The following is a 19,537-nucleotide window of genomic DNA, read 5'->3' as shown; positions in this document are numbered from 1 at the left end:
TTTTAGTAATTCCTTCTGATGTTTGATTGTTGAAGAGAAGAGAGGGAATTCTTAAGCAATAGATACATTCTAAAAAGTTTGTGAACAAAGAGCACTTTCCCATTCAACAAATCTGCTCTCTGTGTGTTTTTGGAGTCATGTGCTTACATTATGGACAAATAAATTTTGCTAACTCCGACCCTATCCTTACAGAGCCAATAGTCCTGAAAGACGGAGTTGGGTTTTATTCCTTCTCCTGCATCATCAGCTGAATTGTTAAATACATCCCAACTGAAGGGCCCAATTTTGTCCTAATTTACAACTGTAGAAATCTGTTGTCTTCAGTGGCATCAAATGGTGTAGGTAAAGGTCTGCATTCTGATGAATAGTGATGTTGAAGAAACAGAAAAGAACACAGCTTGACTTTCAGATCTCAGCTGAGTTTGTAAGCCTGGTAGATAGGAACAAATCTTTTTATTTCTAAAGAGAACAAATGAGCAAAATGATAGAGAAAACATTGAGACAATGAATACTGAACTGCAATGCCATTTTTAGAATAACTTTTCCTTAATAAATTGCACTTTGTTTCAGCATTTAAGCAAAAATTACGTAAATCAGTATCAGAATTTACCACATAGTAAACAGATTGCACTTTATTAGTGATCTGCTAACCCTAATAAGTACAACTGCCTGGCTTTATCTGCATTCCTTCAAGGAACTTGCTCAGAGGGTGCACATAATGCATGATTATTTTTCAAATATCTAATAATTTTTAGTTTGTTATTGCCAATATCTTCTGAAATGAGGTAGTCTCCATTTTTAAATATATTTCTTCAAACTTTGGAAGATGATGTGTACCTAGTTATGGGCATTTCTTAATTTTGGATTGTAAACTCTGATTAGGATTGCATTGTACTCATTCTAAGACTGAAGTATAACGCATTTAAGAAAATACCAATTATTCATACCTTTTCCTGTCTCCAGTTTGCCAGGAGACTGTACCTAGTCCTCTTTAATGATTCTGTTACCTCCAACTTAACGTGAGGTTCAACTTTCCAAGTTAAAGCCACATTGACTCACCTGCTTTCTGAGTAAGAAAAAAACGTGGCAAGCATATCATACCCATTTTTTCTATTTGATTTGAGGATCTAGTCCCAGTCTGTAAAACCTTAAAGATTATTCTTGAAATCTGTAAAGACTATCAGAGATTACCTCTCCAATTCCACCCAGAGTCATTGTCTACACAGGCACTGGCGTATAGAGTACACATAGCTACATGCCACAGTGAAAAGCTGGCTGCGTCCAAACTGCAGTGAGTAGTGGTGATGAAAAGCTTTCCTCCATCTGGAACCTTTCCTTGCTTCTGGAGTCTTTCACTGAGGCTGGGAAAGGCTCCAGCAGCAGGATACTACACTGCTAGGAATAGCAGTGTAGATGGAACAGGTACTGCTTGAGTGTGTAGGGAGCTGTGCACAGCACATGGTGTGTCACCTAAGCAATGCCTCACCATCCACACTGCTCTTTATAATCAGGCTAGCGCGGGCATGCAGTGTCTGTATTCTACATGCCACCATAGTGTAGATAGAACCTTAGAATCTCTGTGTCAAGTATATTATGGCGGGATAGATGGCATAGTGTGCTTAGTGGGCAATCTATGACAGTTGTACAATTTATTAAAGGAGATTAGCGTAAGTCCAAGTCTGACTATTTTCAAACAAACCCCCACTTTTTTGGAAAAGCCTTCCTTTAATAATGAAGGCTGAGAAGGGCCTGATATAATTTCCCATGGAATGTGGGGTTGGGAGGGCAAGTAATAAAGGAAAATCAGAAATCCCTAAATAATAGCAGCAGTAAAGAGAGACATTAATTTTGTCTTTAAGAGTAACTCTTAATTTCTTTTTATCCTGCATCTAGCAATTAACAATAGATGATTTATAAATAAATAACATAAATAAAATCAGAGTTTAAACCTGTAAGTTAAACTTCAGTATTTTAAAAGCTAAAATTGCTGCATTTTAAGTTATTCTAGAAATCAGCCAACTTCAATTTTTATATGTTGTGATTTTTTTTTCTTTTTTGTACTTTTTTACATATTAAAAATACCTTCCAATCTGACAGTGATTGTGTGAACAAACTAATCAGACTGTATTGTCAATCAGCGCTTAACGCCAAATTTTAGTGCAGATTAAAAATTTGGACTTCATTTTAATAAGCTGTTTAAATTGCAAATAGAACAGAAGACTTAATGGCATCTCATTTTGTAATCATTTAAGTAACTGTGATCTTTATACTTTTAAGTTAGTGTGTGACATTGTCTTTTTATATTATTCTATCATGATCTGCTTGTGCTGCATCAGATAGAATACTTGACTTAAAAAAATGTCAAGGAGAGCGAGTGTGCTGCTGCAACGTGTATGTGTGTATATCTATCAATCTGTAGATATACACACACAGGTATAGTAACAATACATTAACAAAGGTGGAATTTTTTTCTCTGTTCTTCTGAATGCATTCTTAAACTTCACATGTTTGCTAGTTACCTTCACCCCAAAACAGTATAAATAGTCAAAGGGAATGAAAGCAAGTGAAACAACGATGATTGGTTTGGATTTATTTTAGTTGTCCTTTAGTTATGAAGGGGGGGTTAGTTGTGTGGGTTGGGCAAAACAAGTAAGAAAGGGAGAGCAAAAAGAAGTGAGCTGGGAGATAGATGCTAAATTGCTCAGAGCTTTCAATAGTATGAAGAGTTTACACGTGATACAGATGCCCTTCACGACTCTATGGACAAACTTACAGACTAATTATTAGATTTAATGTATATTCTCAAGAATGTCCTTTGTTTCACAGCCTCTCTCTTGTTTAGATGCATTGCATTTGACTGTTAATAGTGTTTGTGCATTCTCAACTTCTTTCTTTCTTTCAACTTTAACATACTTTCTGGCTGTGAGGCTAGTTTTAGTTAATTACAAAATTAAAAATTATGCACAGCGATATGCAAATTGCAATGAGCCCCATGAGTCAGGCTGATTTCTCATGAATACCGATAGATGCTTCAACTGCTAACACTATTCACAGTTGGACTGCCTTTCTCTTGAAATGTGAAGCCATTACATTACATTTATTTCCCTAGCATCATAAACTTATTCATTTTCCAAGGCTTTTCAGTTTGATTTTAATTTCCAGAGGTGTATTTTGAATTGTGATGGATCAAATGGGGTATCTATAACTATCTTAGCTGTTGAAGTGGGCAGTCCTTGAAAATTGGCCTTTGTGGCTGCATGCAAAGTATTTCCATGCAGCTATTAATTGTATTATGAGTTTGAAATATGCTAATATCAAAACCTCTTTAAAGCTGCTCCTGCTTACTGAACTATGTAAAAACTGCTTAATAGATGTGTATTTTGTGTATTTCAGTGCTGAATCTGTAACACTGAATGAGTGTCTTCAGTTGTCATATCTACCTTCCAAAAGAAACTACATGTTATTACTCTATCCCAGAGAAATTTTGATTCTTGACCTTGAAGTGAACCAGACAGTAGGTGTAATAGCTATTGAAAGAACAGGCATACCTTTTCTACAGGTAACATATCCAGTTTGTTTCTGCCTATGCTTATTTCATTTAACATTCTTTGCAATTAAAACCAGTCCTTACTGAATTCTATTTTCAAACATTTATTGAATTTTATAAATATCAAATATATGATTCTTTCTTTCTAAAGTTATGTTTGCTGTGTGGCTGTCAGCAAAGAGATGTTTAGGCCTGGGTTTTCAGTCTATAAAATCCAAGGAAAACTTTAATTTACAGTGTGAAGAGCAAAGGTTCTTAATGTGCTCTAATATCTGAGAAATACTACTGAGCTACCATATATTCTGTACTGCATAACACTGTATGCATGTGAATTATTTTACTATGTGCTATGAGAAAAAGCTACTTTTACATCTATAAAGGAATCTTGAATTTAGAACTAGGGTCCCATGACACATGGAATGGTTTGTTCAAACCATGGTATGATCACAAAATTGCCCCCTCCATCTCAGCAAGAACAGTTGTTGATCAGACTGGCAGGGGATAGACTGGGTGGAGTAGGCTTGAGTGCTCCACAGCCTTTCTCTTCCACCCCAACCCCATTGCAAGTTAAGATTTTTCCTGGGCGGGGGTAGAGAAGAGGTGCCTCTACCTCCCCCTGGCACGCATTGGTCCTTGGAAAAGAGAGAGATGATTAGCTCTCCCATCCCTCCCATCTCCTTGCTGTATATAAAGCTTCACTGGCATGCCTGCATAAGCCATTCTGGCGTGATTACTACTGTGCTGTCCCTATTGGAAAAATGGAGGTATAATTAGAACTGCATTTCCAAGATTCTGTGCATCTGACCAGATCACCTGTTTTGGAATCAAGAAGGAATTTTTCCCTCAAGGGAAGATTCATGTAGTGTCTGGGGGAGTTTACTTTCCCATTGCATCCTGGAGACCTGGTTAGAGGCTAATAAGGAAAGGTATTTAAAAGCCGTACGTTTAATAAGTGAAGTTGGTAACTTCATCACATCCTGTGGCCAGTACAGATGAGAGGCTGAAAGAAATCAACTCCCAAATGTAAACATGAATAAGCAAGCTGGGAGATGAAAGTAGCTTTAGGAAGGAGGGGAAAACATGTCTTCACAGACTGAGGTACCTCTCCCCATTAAAATTAATAAAGTTGCAGTCTGCCAATTTAAAATCTATCTCTGTGTCTGTTTCATTCTCCTGCATGCCCTGCTCAGTTTTTTCTTTCAATATGATGTAGCTTGGTTGCTGGAGATAAGTGTGGAAACTGATTTTGTTTATATTATTTCTAACAAATGATTCTGAAAAATCATGAAGTTATGGTATCTCAATTGCAATGGTTAAGTTTTGTTCTCGCTTACACCAGTGTAACTTGGAGTAGGGCCTAGGTCAGTAGCTTTAGGCAAGGTAAACTGGCTTCTTTTCATAAACTATCTCCACATTAATCTTTCCTATTTTTTGTGAGTCATTTAGTTTGTCTGATCAAGATTCCATTTGGAATACTGACATGCTGTTGAGATATTCATGCAGGAGGGTGTAATCATTCAACATAATAGTTGCATTTTCCAAATAGTTTATATTTGTGTGGGTGAGGGAAAAAAAATGAAAAGATTGAAAACTGTGAATTATGTTCATTCTAAACTCATGTCAGTGTGAAAATATTTGCAAGTTCCATTTTTAAATGAATTTTTAAGTGCTTCCTGGTGAAGGGTGGGGAGCCTAGTTGGGCAGGTTAGTTGGGCAAGAGTGGGAGAAGTGCATGGCCGTTAGAAGCAATGTGGCATCCATAAGTTCCTCACCCACTGACAGTTTCTTTTGATGAGTAACAGACAGTGAAAAGAAATAAACTAGATAGGGGAAAAGCTAGCCCCTGATGCAGCAGGCTTTGTTTAATGAAGCTCACAGAGGCCTACTGCAAATCCAGCCTTTTTGTGGTGGTATAAAAGCTACCAGTGTGGAAACAATTCTGTGGAGAAAGGAAATTTCATTTTCTGTGTGTTTTAGCTTTTTACACACAAGAGGACATGCACTTTTCTGAGCATCTGGCTTTGCTTGATTAGGTAGCTAAATCAAGTCTATGGTCTTATCAAAATCTGTTTGTTCTTATGGAATCATGAATTCCTGGGACTAGAGAAAAAGTAGAGCAAAAATATCACAGCTACAACAAATGTGAGTGCAATTGTGTATTTTCATGTGGAAAGAATGTCCTCCTCCCATCCCCCAAAAAAGGAAAACATCAAGTTCCTCATAAGCCGACTGATTTCACCTGTACCAGTATTATTTGAACCATTAATTGATTTTCCCAGTTTAGTTCCAAAGATATTGATGATGCTATAAAAGAGAGGTTCTCAAACTGTGGTCTAAGCAGAGCAGATTGTTCACATGATGACTCTTATTTTCAACTGCTAAATTTATATTAAAAGGCATTCCAATTACTCCATTTGGATGATAGTTCCTGGTGCTTAAACTCTTGAAATTCTTAGGCATTGCAGACATTTCTGTGAATACCCAGCAGTTGTCTGACTACTCATGAATAATATGTAATCCCGAATTACAAGGAACTGAGGCTTTATTCACAAATATTTTTATAGTATAACTATTCAGATAGCTCTAAAAATAAAGTTCCTAGGCTGACTAATTTTATAACATGGTTTAAAAGAAAACCTGTGCTGAAAATCTCATTGTTAATATGTGATACCCACCTTTTTTAAAACTAAAGACTGCCACTGAGTTTGCTCAAATGAGTTCCTGGGCTTTTTGCATTACAATGCTTTTTTACAGATAATATAACTAGATACATTGGTTTAAGTAGTTCCTTAGTGGTATATTCTTTAGTAACTCCTTCAGTATAAATGAGCATGCACCTTCTGATGCATATTAACATAAATTGCACACTATGTAATCTTGTGTTTAATTCAGTGCTTTTTGACATCTGTTTATATAGGTAATTCCATGCTTCCAGCGTGATGCTTTGTTTTGCCTACACGAGAATGGTTGTATAACTTTAAGAGTTCGCAGATCTAACATTAGTATAACTGGTACACCAAATGAGGACCCAGGTGAGTTTGGTGCCAACAAATGATCAAAACTGAGTATGATGTCAGAATCCGCTCCTCTGGACTAAATTTTAATTTATTTTTTTCAAATGCACACACTTTTTCTGCAAAACATTAAAACCTGGTCTTACAATAAATTGTATTTGCCTCTTTTTTGTGGTGGTTGGTCATGAGTTTTCTTGTCTTTTTCTTCACTAAATTAATTGAATTTCCACTGTTTTCTCCAACTTAATTCTAATTTCCCTTGGCTTTTAATGCAAGATAAGAGCCTGAATATCCTGAAAATCCTTTAATTGCTGAATAAATAATCTTTTTAAACTATGAATCATCTTAATAATCAAATCTGTAGGGAAAATCCCTATCCATGGTATTTAATTTGTTCTATTGTGTCTTTGGACAAAGCAAAAGATGCTTATGTTTCTAAATACATTATTATGTGTATACACAAGTTTTTGGAAACAATTTGCTCTGAAGAGTTTATTACAGTTCAATGTAAATTGGGGTCAACTAATATAGTACTGTAATTCCAGTTCTAAGTTACTAAACTTCTATCATTGGTTGTGTAACAGAATATTACTCAGTTAAATGTTTTAATTAAATTAAACAGGGAATAAAGGACATAAGCTAACTCTATATAAATGCTTAACCCTATAAATTTTAAAATCCGCTGGGACTAAGTGGTGGTTCTGATAAGGTCTTTCAGTTGCTATAGGCATCACGTTCCCTTGTTCCAATTTTACTAGCATTTCAGAAATGTATTTTAGATTAGGCAGAGAAGAGGATGTCTCAAGGCTTTTAAGTTAGCATATTTTGGAGATCTTATTTCACTATCTGCTTACTGATCTAGAAGACACCTTTCTTTCACTTATTTCGAAGAGAAGTTTTGGAAATAGAGAAGTCATGTTTATAACATTTGAAACATTTTAATGGAATTACCCATTTTCAAGGTAAAAGGATACCCACAGTAGAACTTAAGGCCACCCGTTGTATATGTTAAAAGTTAAAATGTGTTTAATTTCTCATTTTCTTTCATAAAAACTTGTTTTCCTATGAACATTCTCTGAATCTTAACAAAAAAGTAAATTGTTCTTCCCACTTAACCATATTACCCTCCAAGAATAGTATCCTGTTTTGGGTCTGAATGTTTGTATCTTATACTTGGTACATTGATATTACAGATCCAGATCCAGTTCAGGAGCTGATTTATGACTTACGAAGTCAGTCTGATGCAATCAGGGTAACAAAGACGGTTCGCCCGTTCAGTATGGTGTGCTGCCCAGTGAATGAGAACTCTGCTGCTCTCATAGTCAGTGATGGTAGGGTAATGATATGGGAACTGAAGTCTACCATTTCTGGCAGAAATTTACGTAACAGGTAATTTTATTATGTTTCCGTTACATTGGTGTTTAATTGTATTTACACAAAGCACTTAATCACATTATGTGATATCATAAAGGTAACAGTGTGAGTCATGCTCCTTGAAAATACGGCAAATTTATGTGCAGTAGGAGGATTAAAATAGTTATAAATAATTAAAGGGGTTTAGATTTCATTTGTGTTTTGGGGGAAGGGATTTTATTCCCTCCTCCCTTCCACTTAAAAAAAAAAGAATTGTCTTGCAAATGGGAAGATATCCAAAAATACAGTAGAGACCAACATTTACATATTTTTTCAAGGAAAATTTTCCTTCAGCTTTATCCCTCCCTACCTTGAACATGGTCATTCAGCTTTCTTCAGACAAAACCATTCTCCTGAAGAAAAGACCTATGTGTTTTGATTGGATGTGTTTTGATTTGATTGATGGACTGCCAAAATAGTTTGGAAATTAGAATACTTTTTAGTAGGTGTCAGTGAACGTCCTCCTCCCGATGGCCTGGGGGCAGCCCTACAAGCACCCCTCATCATAATTTCCCTTCTTGGTTCCTCATTAAACTCAAAAAAGAGGCATTTAAAAGTCCAGTAACAACAGCCCTCCTTAGATCTGATGTATTAATCTACTTGGGCTAGTGGTAGATTCAAGCTCCAGCTTGTTTCAAACTAAATGTTTGCATAGACAAGTCCTTAGATGGCTTAAGGAGGGTGATTTTTACACCCCTGTGTATCTACTTTGCTGAATTCGATCCATTACTATAAGGCATTGGAGTATTGAGTTAGTTAAAAAGGGGTTGGGACAGGGAATGTTCTGATGTAACCATGTTCTAAAATAATGTTGCTACAATGTTCTAAACTGTATATTAATACTTTTTCTAGGTATGAGGTCTGTGGCTACTGCACTGATTAACTTGGTGTTAAAATAGGAATAGTAAAGGAAAAATACGCGTATAAAATTTTGGATGTCAGTTCAGAACAAGGTTTCAGAGTAGCAGCTGTGTTGTTTATGCTCTCTGTATGTGTGTATATATATCTCCTCAATATTTATTCCACTCTATATGCATCCGAAGAAGTGGGCTGTAGTCCACGAAAGCTTATGCTCTAATAAATTTGTTAGTCTGTAAGGTGCCACAAGTACTCCTGTTCTTTTTAGTTCAGAACAAGAACTACATTGGGGTAACTTGTCACAATTGCGAAGCAAAAAGGATTGCTTAGAAAATGTGTATAGGGAAGATGAGAATTGCTTTGAGTTAGCATGTATCTCTTGATAATTGCCTTATATTGATGAGATTGTATATGGAAACTCACCAAAATAATGTTGCAGATAATAAGTAGCAGGGGGTTTAAGTGACATTGGAAAGAACAGTTCAGGAAAAAACAGAACCGAGTGCATCAAGCAAGCAGCCATGCCATTTTACATTCACAACTTATTTTTTCTTCCTTTAAAGAAATTCAAGTGCATCACCTTTGTATTCACCTGTTGCTTTCTGTGGAATTCCTGTAGGATCATTCCAAAATAAACTTCCAGATCTTTCATTGGATAACATGATAGGTAAGAGTTACAAATAATAATTTTACAGCTAGACTTTTAAAACTAAAGAGAAAATCTTATGGTTTATGGATTATATGTAAGTACTGAAGCTAGATTCAGAGTTTGAGTTGTAATGTTGCAAACCTGAACAGCATTTCTGCTTTTTAAAGAAAATATTCAATTAATATTTCTGCGACATGAAGACAATATATCTTGTGTTTGTTCCTCTTAAAAATGTAATGTTGGGAAATGTTGGGAGAACCTCTGTAAATATGGGAATAAAGGTAACAGTTCTAATGAACCACCTGTGTGAGAATTTGGGTTCACTGCATTTGTGTAAGGATCTTTTCTGCACTAGCCTGTTCAAATCCAATGCAGAGATACCCTGACTGTGAGATGTGACCTATGCTTATCTATTCCCGACATGGTGTAAAGATATACTGCCCTTGAATGAATTTTCACCCTCAGCAGACCACTGTTCAAAAAACCCTTCTTTTCGATAACTTGGTATGATTTGGAGCATTAAGGTGGGACACTTAGGACCTGATTCTCCATTACCTGAACATTGTGTCGTCATGTACACCAGTGCCATTCTGATTTGGTACCTTTCTTACAGCTGCTTTGCATTGGTGTAAATGGCTGTGCAAAGCATAGGGCAACAGAGAATCAGGCTCTATTTTTCTTCTATATTTAATATAGCTGCTGTGCAAGTGCACTTAATGTCTAGAAGTGAAGTTTATACAATATTAACTTTCCAGATTTGTCCCTTCTTTTTCCCTCCAAATGGATTACAAAACACCTTTGAACTGTAAAAGACAAAAATGAAGCCACTTCTGAGTTTATGGAAATAAATCAAAATCTACAAAATGTACATATTTGTATTCCTAAAGATAAAAATGGGGGCAGGTGGAGGCAAGGAGTTTGAGACTTAAGAAATTATCAGCTGAAATGTAAGTCTCCTGAAGATAGTTCTGCCTGTATCTATTGCAACAATGTTGAATGCCTCTTTAAATAAAAGTTACTACTGCATATATTTATTGGTAATTAATTGCCTTATTTTATAAGGCCTTGCAGCTGTTAAGTATGTATCTACTGTCCGATTAAAATGCAATGCTTACAGAAGTTTCATTTTTTTTTAATATAAAGCAGGACAAGGTGCAGTTACTGGTGAAGAACAGTTAAAAAATTCTTTCTTTCAAGAAGTGCACCTCAAATTCCTGCTGACGGGGCTTCTCTCAGGACTTCCTTTACCTCCATTTGCTATCCGTATGTGTCCACCTCTAACCACAAAAAACATAAAACAGTATCAGCCTCTCTTAGCTGTTGGTAAGTACTCTAAACGTTGTACTTGTACAAAATCAAGGATAATTTCAGTCTATTTTTAATACTGTGTATCAGTCCAAAGCAGTGGCCATTTTAGTAACTTTCATTAGAAATATTTTTTGCGTAGTTTTGCTGCCAGCAGCTTTGGGCATATGTGGTGCAGCTTGTAAATGTAGGTGGTTTTGGCTGTCTTGTGCTTAGAAACAGGTATTTTGTTGGTATTTCTGTCTTCCATGTTGCACTCTGTTCATGGAATACTTTACCAAAACCTGTTCTGTAAGGCAGCGATCGCTCCTCATTCCAAACCCTCCTAGAAATTCACTTCTGTATGCCACTTGCCCAAAATGAATTAATGATCTTAATACATGCCTTAAGGCCCCGATTCAACTGAGTAACTAAGCATATACTTAATTTTAACCACGTGATTAATTTTAACCGTGCATTAATTTTTTCTTGCCATATTTGATTCTGACCTAAAGCATCTTGATACTACTGTGATTGGCATTGAGGGCCTGATCTTGCAAATCCTTGCTATTTAGACTCTGATCCTGTAACTGGCTCCATGTTGGCAAGACCCCGGGTGCAAGTGCTTAGCACCAGTGACTTCACTGGGATTTCAGCCAGGCTCAGGCATCTACCTGAGTGGAGACAGTTGCAGGATTGGGGCCTGAGATATACTGTAATGTTTGCAAGACTGGACCCTGATTCTTGACTTCTCCTGGGGCTGAAGTGACTCACCTCACTTTAGAAAGCCCTTGGAGCCTGGCTAAATTACAGCAACCTCCCCGGACTGCCCTATGGGCTTCAGCACTGTCTGGAATCTCTGCAACATGGCATGATGGAGTCTAGCCCCCAACATCCCCATTCTACTCTCTTTACCCGGGATTGCAAAGGGACCTTCAGAAGGCATCTTATAGTTGTCTATCACAATGTCTGTGCTGGGGAATCCTCCTGTGGCCACAACTGGGTGTTTTGGGGGCCATTTACACATTCCAGTTCTCGTACACAGGATTTCACTCTGGGAATTTGTAAATCCTCCTCCTAATAAATTCTGTTTTAGTCAGTCAGTACTATTGCAGATGATGTTGTCCATAATTATTTAATGACAGTAGACTTTTTGAGATTAAAAAAGTTAAAGCTTTATTACGATTAAAACACAAATTATCAACATCATATGTCAAAAATATACATTGTAAATATCCTTACATCAAACTCTGAGTTCTCAAGCAGAATTTTTTTCTTTTCCTGTCTGTAAATTTCTAGTATATAGCAAAATCAACGTTTACTGACAAATATCTAATCCTTCCAATATAACTGTTACCTTAGTATTTGTTCCAAGGGTGAATGAAATATGAAGATTAAGAAACCAATATGTAGCTATAAAATGCTTTCAGCACTATAGGATATTTGCTGTACACCAAGAATGTGTTCTTTAAGCACCAGTCTTTCATCCTGTTCTTTAGACCAGTGGTTCTCAACCTTTCCAGACTACTGTACCCCTTTCAGGAATCTGATTTGTCTCATGTACCTCAAATTTCACCTCACTTAAAAACTACTTACTTACAAAATCAGACATAAAAATTAAAAAATGTCACTATTGCTGAAAAATTGCTTACTTTCTCATTTTTACCATATTATTATAAATCAATTGGAATATAAATATTGAACTTATATTTCAGTGTGATACTTGAGTCTGTTTTTCACTTTTGAGCCTTCTCTGAAGCCTGAGCCCAAGCGATGGGGCTGAAGCATGTAACTTAGCTTCTTGGAAGCCCCTGTGGCATGGGGCTTTAGACAATTCCCTGTACTTGCAATCCCCCTAAACCAGTGGTGGGCACCCTGCGGCCCGCGGGCCACACGCAGCCCGTCAGGGTAATCTGCTGGCAGACTGCGAAACAATTTGTTTACATTGATGGGACGCATACGGATTACCAGTGGATTACCCTGATGGGCTGCGTGTGGCCCGCAGGCCACAGGTTGCCCACCGTTGCCCTAAACCCATCTTGTGAGCCTGATGGGGCCTGCAACCTCCAGATTGGGAAATACTGATCTAAATACGAAGACATGCCCCCTGGAAGACCTTTGCATATCCCCTGAGGTATATGTTGAGAACCATGGCTTTAGACTGTCATTTCTATATATATACCCATAGCAACCTGTTAGAGGGGGAAAGTGCACTATTTCTACTGGGTTTACTATTAAGAAAAAAAAAACACCGAGTCTGTCCACTACACCAAGTAGAAAATTATAAACTTCAGTATCCATGAGGTTTTATGATCTAATTGGTTTAAGCTAGAAGCTCTTAATACATTTATTGGTTTGTAGTTTAAAACAATTTTTTTTCCCAAAGAAGAGAAAGCAGAATTGTAAATATTGATTTATGAAAATTTGCCATGTTGCTCCTTCTGGATTATTGAGGAAACCAATTTATCTTCGTATATGATTCAGGAACTCTACTTGGGTAATAAAAGTAAAACTACCTGGTACTTTAGTATCTAATGAACATGCTTTTATGTAATTAAAAAAAAAAAAAACCACCTTTGTTCCCAAATCTTCAGCAAATTCTAAAAGTTGGAAGCCCTAACAGGTATATGATTGTTTCCTGGCATAAACTGAACCTTACAATCTTTGAAGTAGGATTTAAACTTTAACCCCTTAGAAATCAAAGTGCCCACTTCGTGCTGGAAATGTGAATTATTTATAGATTAAATCATTTTGCGTAGCTGTGACTCTTGTGTTTTCATTTTTAAAAATTACTTCAAAAGCTGCTCTGCATATATATATTTTTTTATAAAATACAAATGACTTTCTATAGGTACAAGCAATGGCTCAGTCTTAGTGTATAATCTTACCAGTGGACTTTTACACAAGGAGTTAAGCATCCATTCCTGTGAAGTCAAGTGAGTTTGTTTTTAATTCTTGCTAATTGTTTTGGGAGATGAGAATTATAGTATTTAGTATTCCACAAGCAATGTAGTCATTTTGACACACAAGAAAATTACCCTGTTGAATTTTCTGCCCTAGTATCTTTGCTCTGCAAAACCAATACCTCTTTGTGAAAATTAGATTGAAATTGCTTTGAACTATAAATATCTGAACTGATAACTAATGTGCCTGTTGATCTAGGATGAACGTTAGCTGTTGGCATATCCTCTAGAACATTGGAGGACAGAGAATTCTTTCTAACATGATAAACTTTATTCAATGTCTGATTTATATAGCTCTTACTATTCATGTTCCTTTTCTCATTGGCACTAATTCTACTCCATTTGTTAAGGGTTATTTTGTTTGTTTTTTCATTCGTATTAAGCTGAAACTGCTGATGATAGAATTTTACTACAAACTGAATTAAAAGCAGTTGATCTTAAAAAATTTAAGACACAACGCGTGTAATATTTAGATATTTTTAATAAGGAGCATACATAAATCTAAAGAGCTGACATCATTTATTTATAGATATATAGTGCCATATAGTTATATGGCACATGGAGAAGAGTATCATAGAATCATAGAAGATTAGAATCGGAAGAGACCTCCGGAGGTCATCTAGTCCAACCCCCTGCTCTAAGCAGGACCCAACCCTAACTAAATCATTCCAGCCAGGGTTTTGTCAAGCCATGCCTTAAAAACCTCTAAGGATGGAGATTCCGCCACCTCCCTAGGTAACCCATTCCAGTGCTTCACCACCCTCCTAATGAAATAGTTTTTCCTAATATCCAACCAAGACCTCCCGCACTTCAATTTGAGAACATAATCAGGGAGGTGTTTCTGAATACCAAAATCAGGATCCATATTAGTGGAGGGAATAAAATATTTATTATTACTATGGATTATTTAGATCACATTTGAGAACCCCTACAATTTTTCAAATGGAGTTGTGGACCCACGGGGAAATCTTAGTCTACGGACCCCAGATTGAAAACCACTGATTTAGATTGCAGTAGTGCCTGGAGGCCCTAATCAGGATTGGCCCTGCATTGTACAAACAAGAAAAATATGAGTAACAGAATGAATACTAGCTGCTGTTCAATAACCCTGCTTTGGCTCTTCCACCAATGAACTTGTGGTGTGATTAGTAGACATTACAGGGACATCATATCTGTTTTAATCTTCATTTGATTTTTCTTCTTTTCCTACTATTATCTGGTTTTGAAATTATTCTCATTTTATATTTTGTTATGCAACCCAAGAGGTGACTGAATCCTGCTTTTTTATTTTTCATTAACGTGATTATAGCATTTCAAATTAAAAAACATTGCTAACATATCACAGATATGGTTTTAAAAAAACATTTTAAAAGGCTTCTCATTAAAGCTAAACCAAAGTATTATACAATTTTGTATGCATGTTGAAAGCATAACTTTCAGAAAAGTTATTTTCATATTTTCTTCCATTAATAATTGATACTATTGCTGGGTTTTTCTTAATCCTTAGTGCTTTTGTATCATAAATAGAAAAAAATCAATTTATCCATCTAATATGAAATTTCATACTACCACTTGAACTTTAGCTGTATTTGTTTGAATGACACTAAATAAAATAAAATAAAATAAAATGGGGAACTACAAAAAGATTCTTAAAAGGGTTAGTAGAAGCTTTAGAAAATTGGAAGTGCTTCTGTTATAGTTATAAAAGATTCAGACGTAGGTATCATTAATATTGCATCTTCTGAAAATATATTTATAAATACGATTAAAGTAAACAACATAATGAGAGACGCCTAATTGGGAAAATTTAATGTAAAAGATAAAGAAACCATGAATCCACATTGGACTACTGAAGATATGGCGATGGATGGTAGGGGAATTACACTTTTTTTTTAGAATTCTTTTTTATATATTACATCAATGTGTATTTTATTTTGATTTAAATTGTTTTAATTTTATGGAGACTTAAATGATCACTGGGAAGGGCTTTTAACTCTGCAAACTTCTTGTACCCATTTTAGAAGTTTGATAACATAACATATTTTACTGTTGACTGCTTTTTGCTCAGTGTGTTTTTGAACTGAACTAAAACTATCATAAATGTTACTTAATGGTGATAGGCATCATTTATTGTGTAGGCAGAGCTCTAAGAGACTAGCTTCAATTTCTTGATTTAATTCTTAATAATCTAGGAAATGTTTCCTATCCAATTCTAACAACTTCAAGGGAATGATTAAGCAATGTAGGTTATTGCACATTAATCTTTGCAGTTAATTAAAATGCCTGGAATACAGCAAATTTTCCTTTAGTATGCACTCTTACTTCATCTCTAAAATATAGGTAAAGGTTTCTGATTTTTTTATTTTAACTGAAAATATACAATTTAGAGAAATACATCTCATGCGCTCCGCTTATAATAGATAGCATATTAGCATGCAGCTAAGTGACAACTAAGCTCACAGTGCCATCTAGAACAATAGCTGAATTAAAGTCAGCATTTTGGGATAGGAACTGTCTTTCTTTTACGTCGGTACTGTGCTAACACGATCGGGGGCCTCATGCCATCTCTGTTCTCTAGTGCTACTGCAATACAAATAATGATTAAATTCTCTGGAGAACAGAAGTGTTCTTGTAGAAGATATGCATGTAATACCCTTTGGGTTTTAATTTTGCAAATATATATGTTTTTTGTGGAAAGACTGCCAGCTAAAATCTCTGAGTGTATTTTATTCAAGGCATGTAATTAAACTCATCTGTATTGAACAATAATTTATTATTCACATTACTAATACATTGAGGTCTTGACTGCCATTTGGGCCCCACTGTTTAATGAAACTGGTTCATTCCAGATTCCTTTTACTCTTAGTTCTCTCTCAAGTGAAAAGATTGATAGAGAGAATCTGAATTCACTAGAGCCATGGTTTAAGAATGAGTCTAATGTAGGCTGATTGCTCCTTTAGAGAGCTGTTTCACAAATGTGCACCAACTGCCAGAAAATTTCCTTATACTGAGACAAATGTACCTACTAGAGATCTATCATGATGATTTTGAGAACATTATTGATGCAATAGATGAAATGTCTTATACATGGGGATCTGGCAAAAGTGGTTCTTTTACTTTTGTAGACAAAATGCATGGTTAACAGATACATGAAATCATGATGGGCCTTGAGTTTGAATTCTGCAGTGCTGTTCCAACTGCGTTTTCTTACAACAGCTTCAGAAAGTTTTACATAAATGTGCCCAAAACATTAGGATATTTATATCTGCAGTGACTTAGCAAACTGTATGAGGAAATCCTGAGGACCTAAATAATGCAAAAAAGTCTTTGTGGCCTGAGTGACCCTTGGCTCATGCTGGAGAGTGTTTTTAAACCTGTACTGAAATCATCTCCAGTTTTTCAAAATGTGCTCTGTTTCACTACTCATTCTGGTGTACTTTAAGGACGCACGTGAGTTTAAATTCAAATCTATCTACCAGGAATTTGCACATAATACTGTGCTCCCTGCCATGTGGCAAGGAACAAAGGGAAAAAAAAGCATACCAGCAATGACAATAAGCTATGTGGGAAACTATTTTCTGAGGGGTTTTTTATGTGAGCATGCCATAGGAAAGAAATGTGAAGACTTGCAGCCTGTGAAAACCTTCACCAGTCAGACGAAGCAAAAAGGTGATACTGCTTCCTCAAACATGACACTATTGTATACTGGGTTTTTAATGTTGGTTTAGAGAATAAACTGGAAGGCAGCTTATATTGGTGTGGGCAAACATCTTGTATAGTAATGGCCTGCTTGTCATTTGAGAAGCAGTGGCTCTTTGAGGATGATATTTTACTCCTCTCTCTACACCTAGCTTACATTGCATGAAAATTGGCAAGCAGTGGTGCATAGAAACATACTGTGTTCTTCCCTGGTTCCTGATGGCATTGAACCCTAACTAGTATTCCATTCAGGTATTTGATACCTTTCAGAAGGAAGAATTCTGTCACAGTTATGAAAATTATATATTTCTACTTGGACATTTTAATTTCCAACAGCTTGTCCACGGATTTCTAGAAATATTTTGCTGAGCTGCTGTTGGACAATGTCAAACTGCTAGTTTCATGTTGGACAGTTATGCTCCCAATGACCAGAATTGGCATATTATGTATTGGTTTCAAGTACCAATGTGGAGCTTTCACTTTGCCATATTTGAATTTAGAAGAGCAAGAGCCATCCTTTCCAACGACTCACTTATGTGTAATATATGATATACTATAATAAATTTTGAGTTAATGCATTAGCATTTTATTACTCTGGGTAACAATACTAATTCTGAACTCATAAATGTTGAATTTTAGTGAAGAATTTATTTTTAAACGATATAAAATTGATTAAATGCTTTAATTATGTTCTGATGCAAAATTGATAACTTAATTTTAGATACCGATTTTTAAAAAACCACATTGGGTCCATTCTCTCTCATAATGATAAAATACCTGTGAAAAAAGGTAGGAAGATGCCTTGTCTATATACAAGGTACTGGACACAGTTCTGCTGAAAGTGTTTTCTGGGACATATCAAATTCAGCACCATTTCAGCTTCTCTTTATTAACCTTCCTCAAAATATTTTGTTACCATTACTGAGATTCTTACATTTTGGCACCTTAAATGCGCAAACTGATTTTTCTTTAAATACAACTAAAGTACCTTTGAATTGAAATCAAAGTGAGTGGAAAGAATACAAATTTGGGGTTGAAAATCACATTAATTTTGCCTTTTTTTCCTCTTTGTCATAGTTAATTTTCTGTGCTTTCTTCCATAAGTCTATTGTAAAGTGACGAGATTCCTTCCCTGGCTAGATTCAGTTTGTTATCCACCTAAGGATTTTAAAACTGTAATGGAGTTATAAGTTCTTAATCAAAATCTTCATTTCCCTGAAAAGTGCGCATTGATCAGAGCTACGGACTTTAATGGTAAAATAGCTTCTAAAAAGTGCTACGTATATAAAATCCATGAACCTTACATTTTAACAAATAGATGTCGTCTACAAAACCAGCTTAGTGTAACTCTTAATTGCATCAGATAAATGAATAGTAGTTTTATGACAGTTTTGTAGAAAGGAAATATTCCAGCAAAAGAGAAATCATTACTGATTTGCTGTATTAAAACTTAATTGTCTTAATTAGTGCAATGAATTATTAGTTTCTTCCAGTTTGGTTAATATATGCATAGGACAATAACAAATAATTATATTGCTTCAACAGTGAAAGCATTTATAATGGGAGGGAAATTCTTAGTTAATCTGGGTGTCCTGGGATGCAATAGATCATTATTAACATGGACAGATGGACATCAATGGGAACAGCGGTATAACTAATCCTTATTTGATAAGTCTGAGCTGATGACTAAAAATCTAGAACATGCTTCTGTTCTTCTAAAGAGGACTGAAAATGGGTACTGGGAATAATAATGAATTATAATTAATCTGTGGTGTTTCTATAATGTACAACAACTTTGCAGAAATAATACAATTAAATTAAATCATAGAATAGAATCTGGCAACGACAAAGATTTGTTGGGCCACTTAATCCATCTCCCAGCCATTTCAGGATATTCCCTATAATATACTAACTGCTGATATACAAACATAAAATGTTACATGTTTACATGAGACTGGAGTTTCATTGTCGTATAATGTCAGGTCATCAGGTACCCTGTTGTATGGGGCATTTTTCAAATCTGTTTGGTTATTCACTCTTTCCTCCCTCTTTGTCCTTGATGTTGATAGGAAGGGAATGTGTCTTCTCATTACCACCTCTACTAATTCCT

At 35.7% G+C, this 19,537-nt stretch overlaps 1 protein-coding gene across 3 annotated transcripts in view; it reads left to right on the top strand.

Moving 5' to 3' along the window:
* WDR11 (WD repeat domain 11) overlaps positions 1-19,537 on the top strand; it is a 67,501-nt gene that overhangs the window by 17,021 nt on the left and 30,943 nt on the right. For 2 of the 3 annotated variants that reach the window (XR_004646465.1, XM_034775737.1), the window contains exons 6-11: positions 3,394-3,559; positions 6,465-6,579; positions 7,755-7,950; positions 9,396-9,499; positions 10,625-10,804; positions 13,617-13,701. Coding sequence is in view for 2 of the 3 variants with exons in the window: in XM_034775737.1 (XP_034631628.1) it covers positions 3,394-3,559; positions 6,465-6,579; positions 7,755-7,950; positions 9,396-9,499; positions 10,625-10,804; positions 13,617-13,701 (846 nt within the window). In the remaining variant the exon portion in view is untranslated. The remainder of the gene's footprint in view (positions 1-3,393; positions 3,560-6,464; positions 6,580-7,754; positions 7,951-9,395; positions 9,500-10,624; positions 10,805-13,616; positions 13,702-19,537) is intronic. The other variant, XM_034775738.1, reaches the window with a different exon arrangement.

Source organism: Trachemys scripta, chromosome 7 (assembly GCF_013100865.1).
Source record: "Trachemys scripta elegans isolate TJP31775 chromosome 7, CAS_Tse_1.0, whole genome shotgun sequence".
NCBI lineage: Eukaryota > Metazoa > Chordata > Testudines > Emydidae > Trachemys > Trachemys scripta.
The sequence above is the reverse complement of the archived record's forward strand: the minus strand, read 5'-3'. Positions and strand labels throughout refer to the sequence as shown.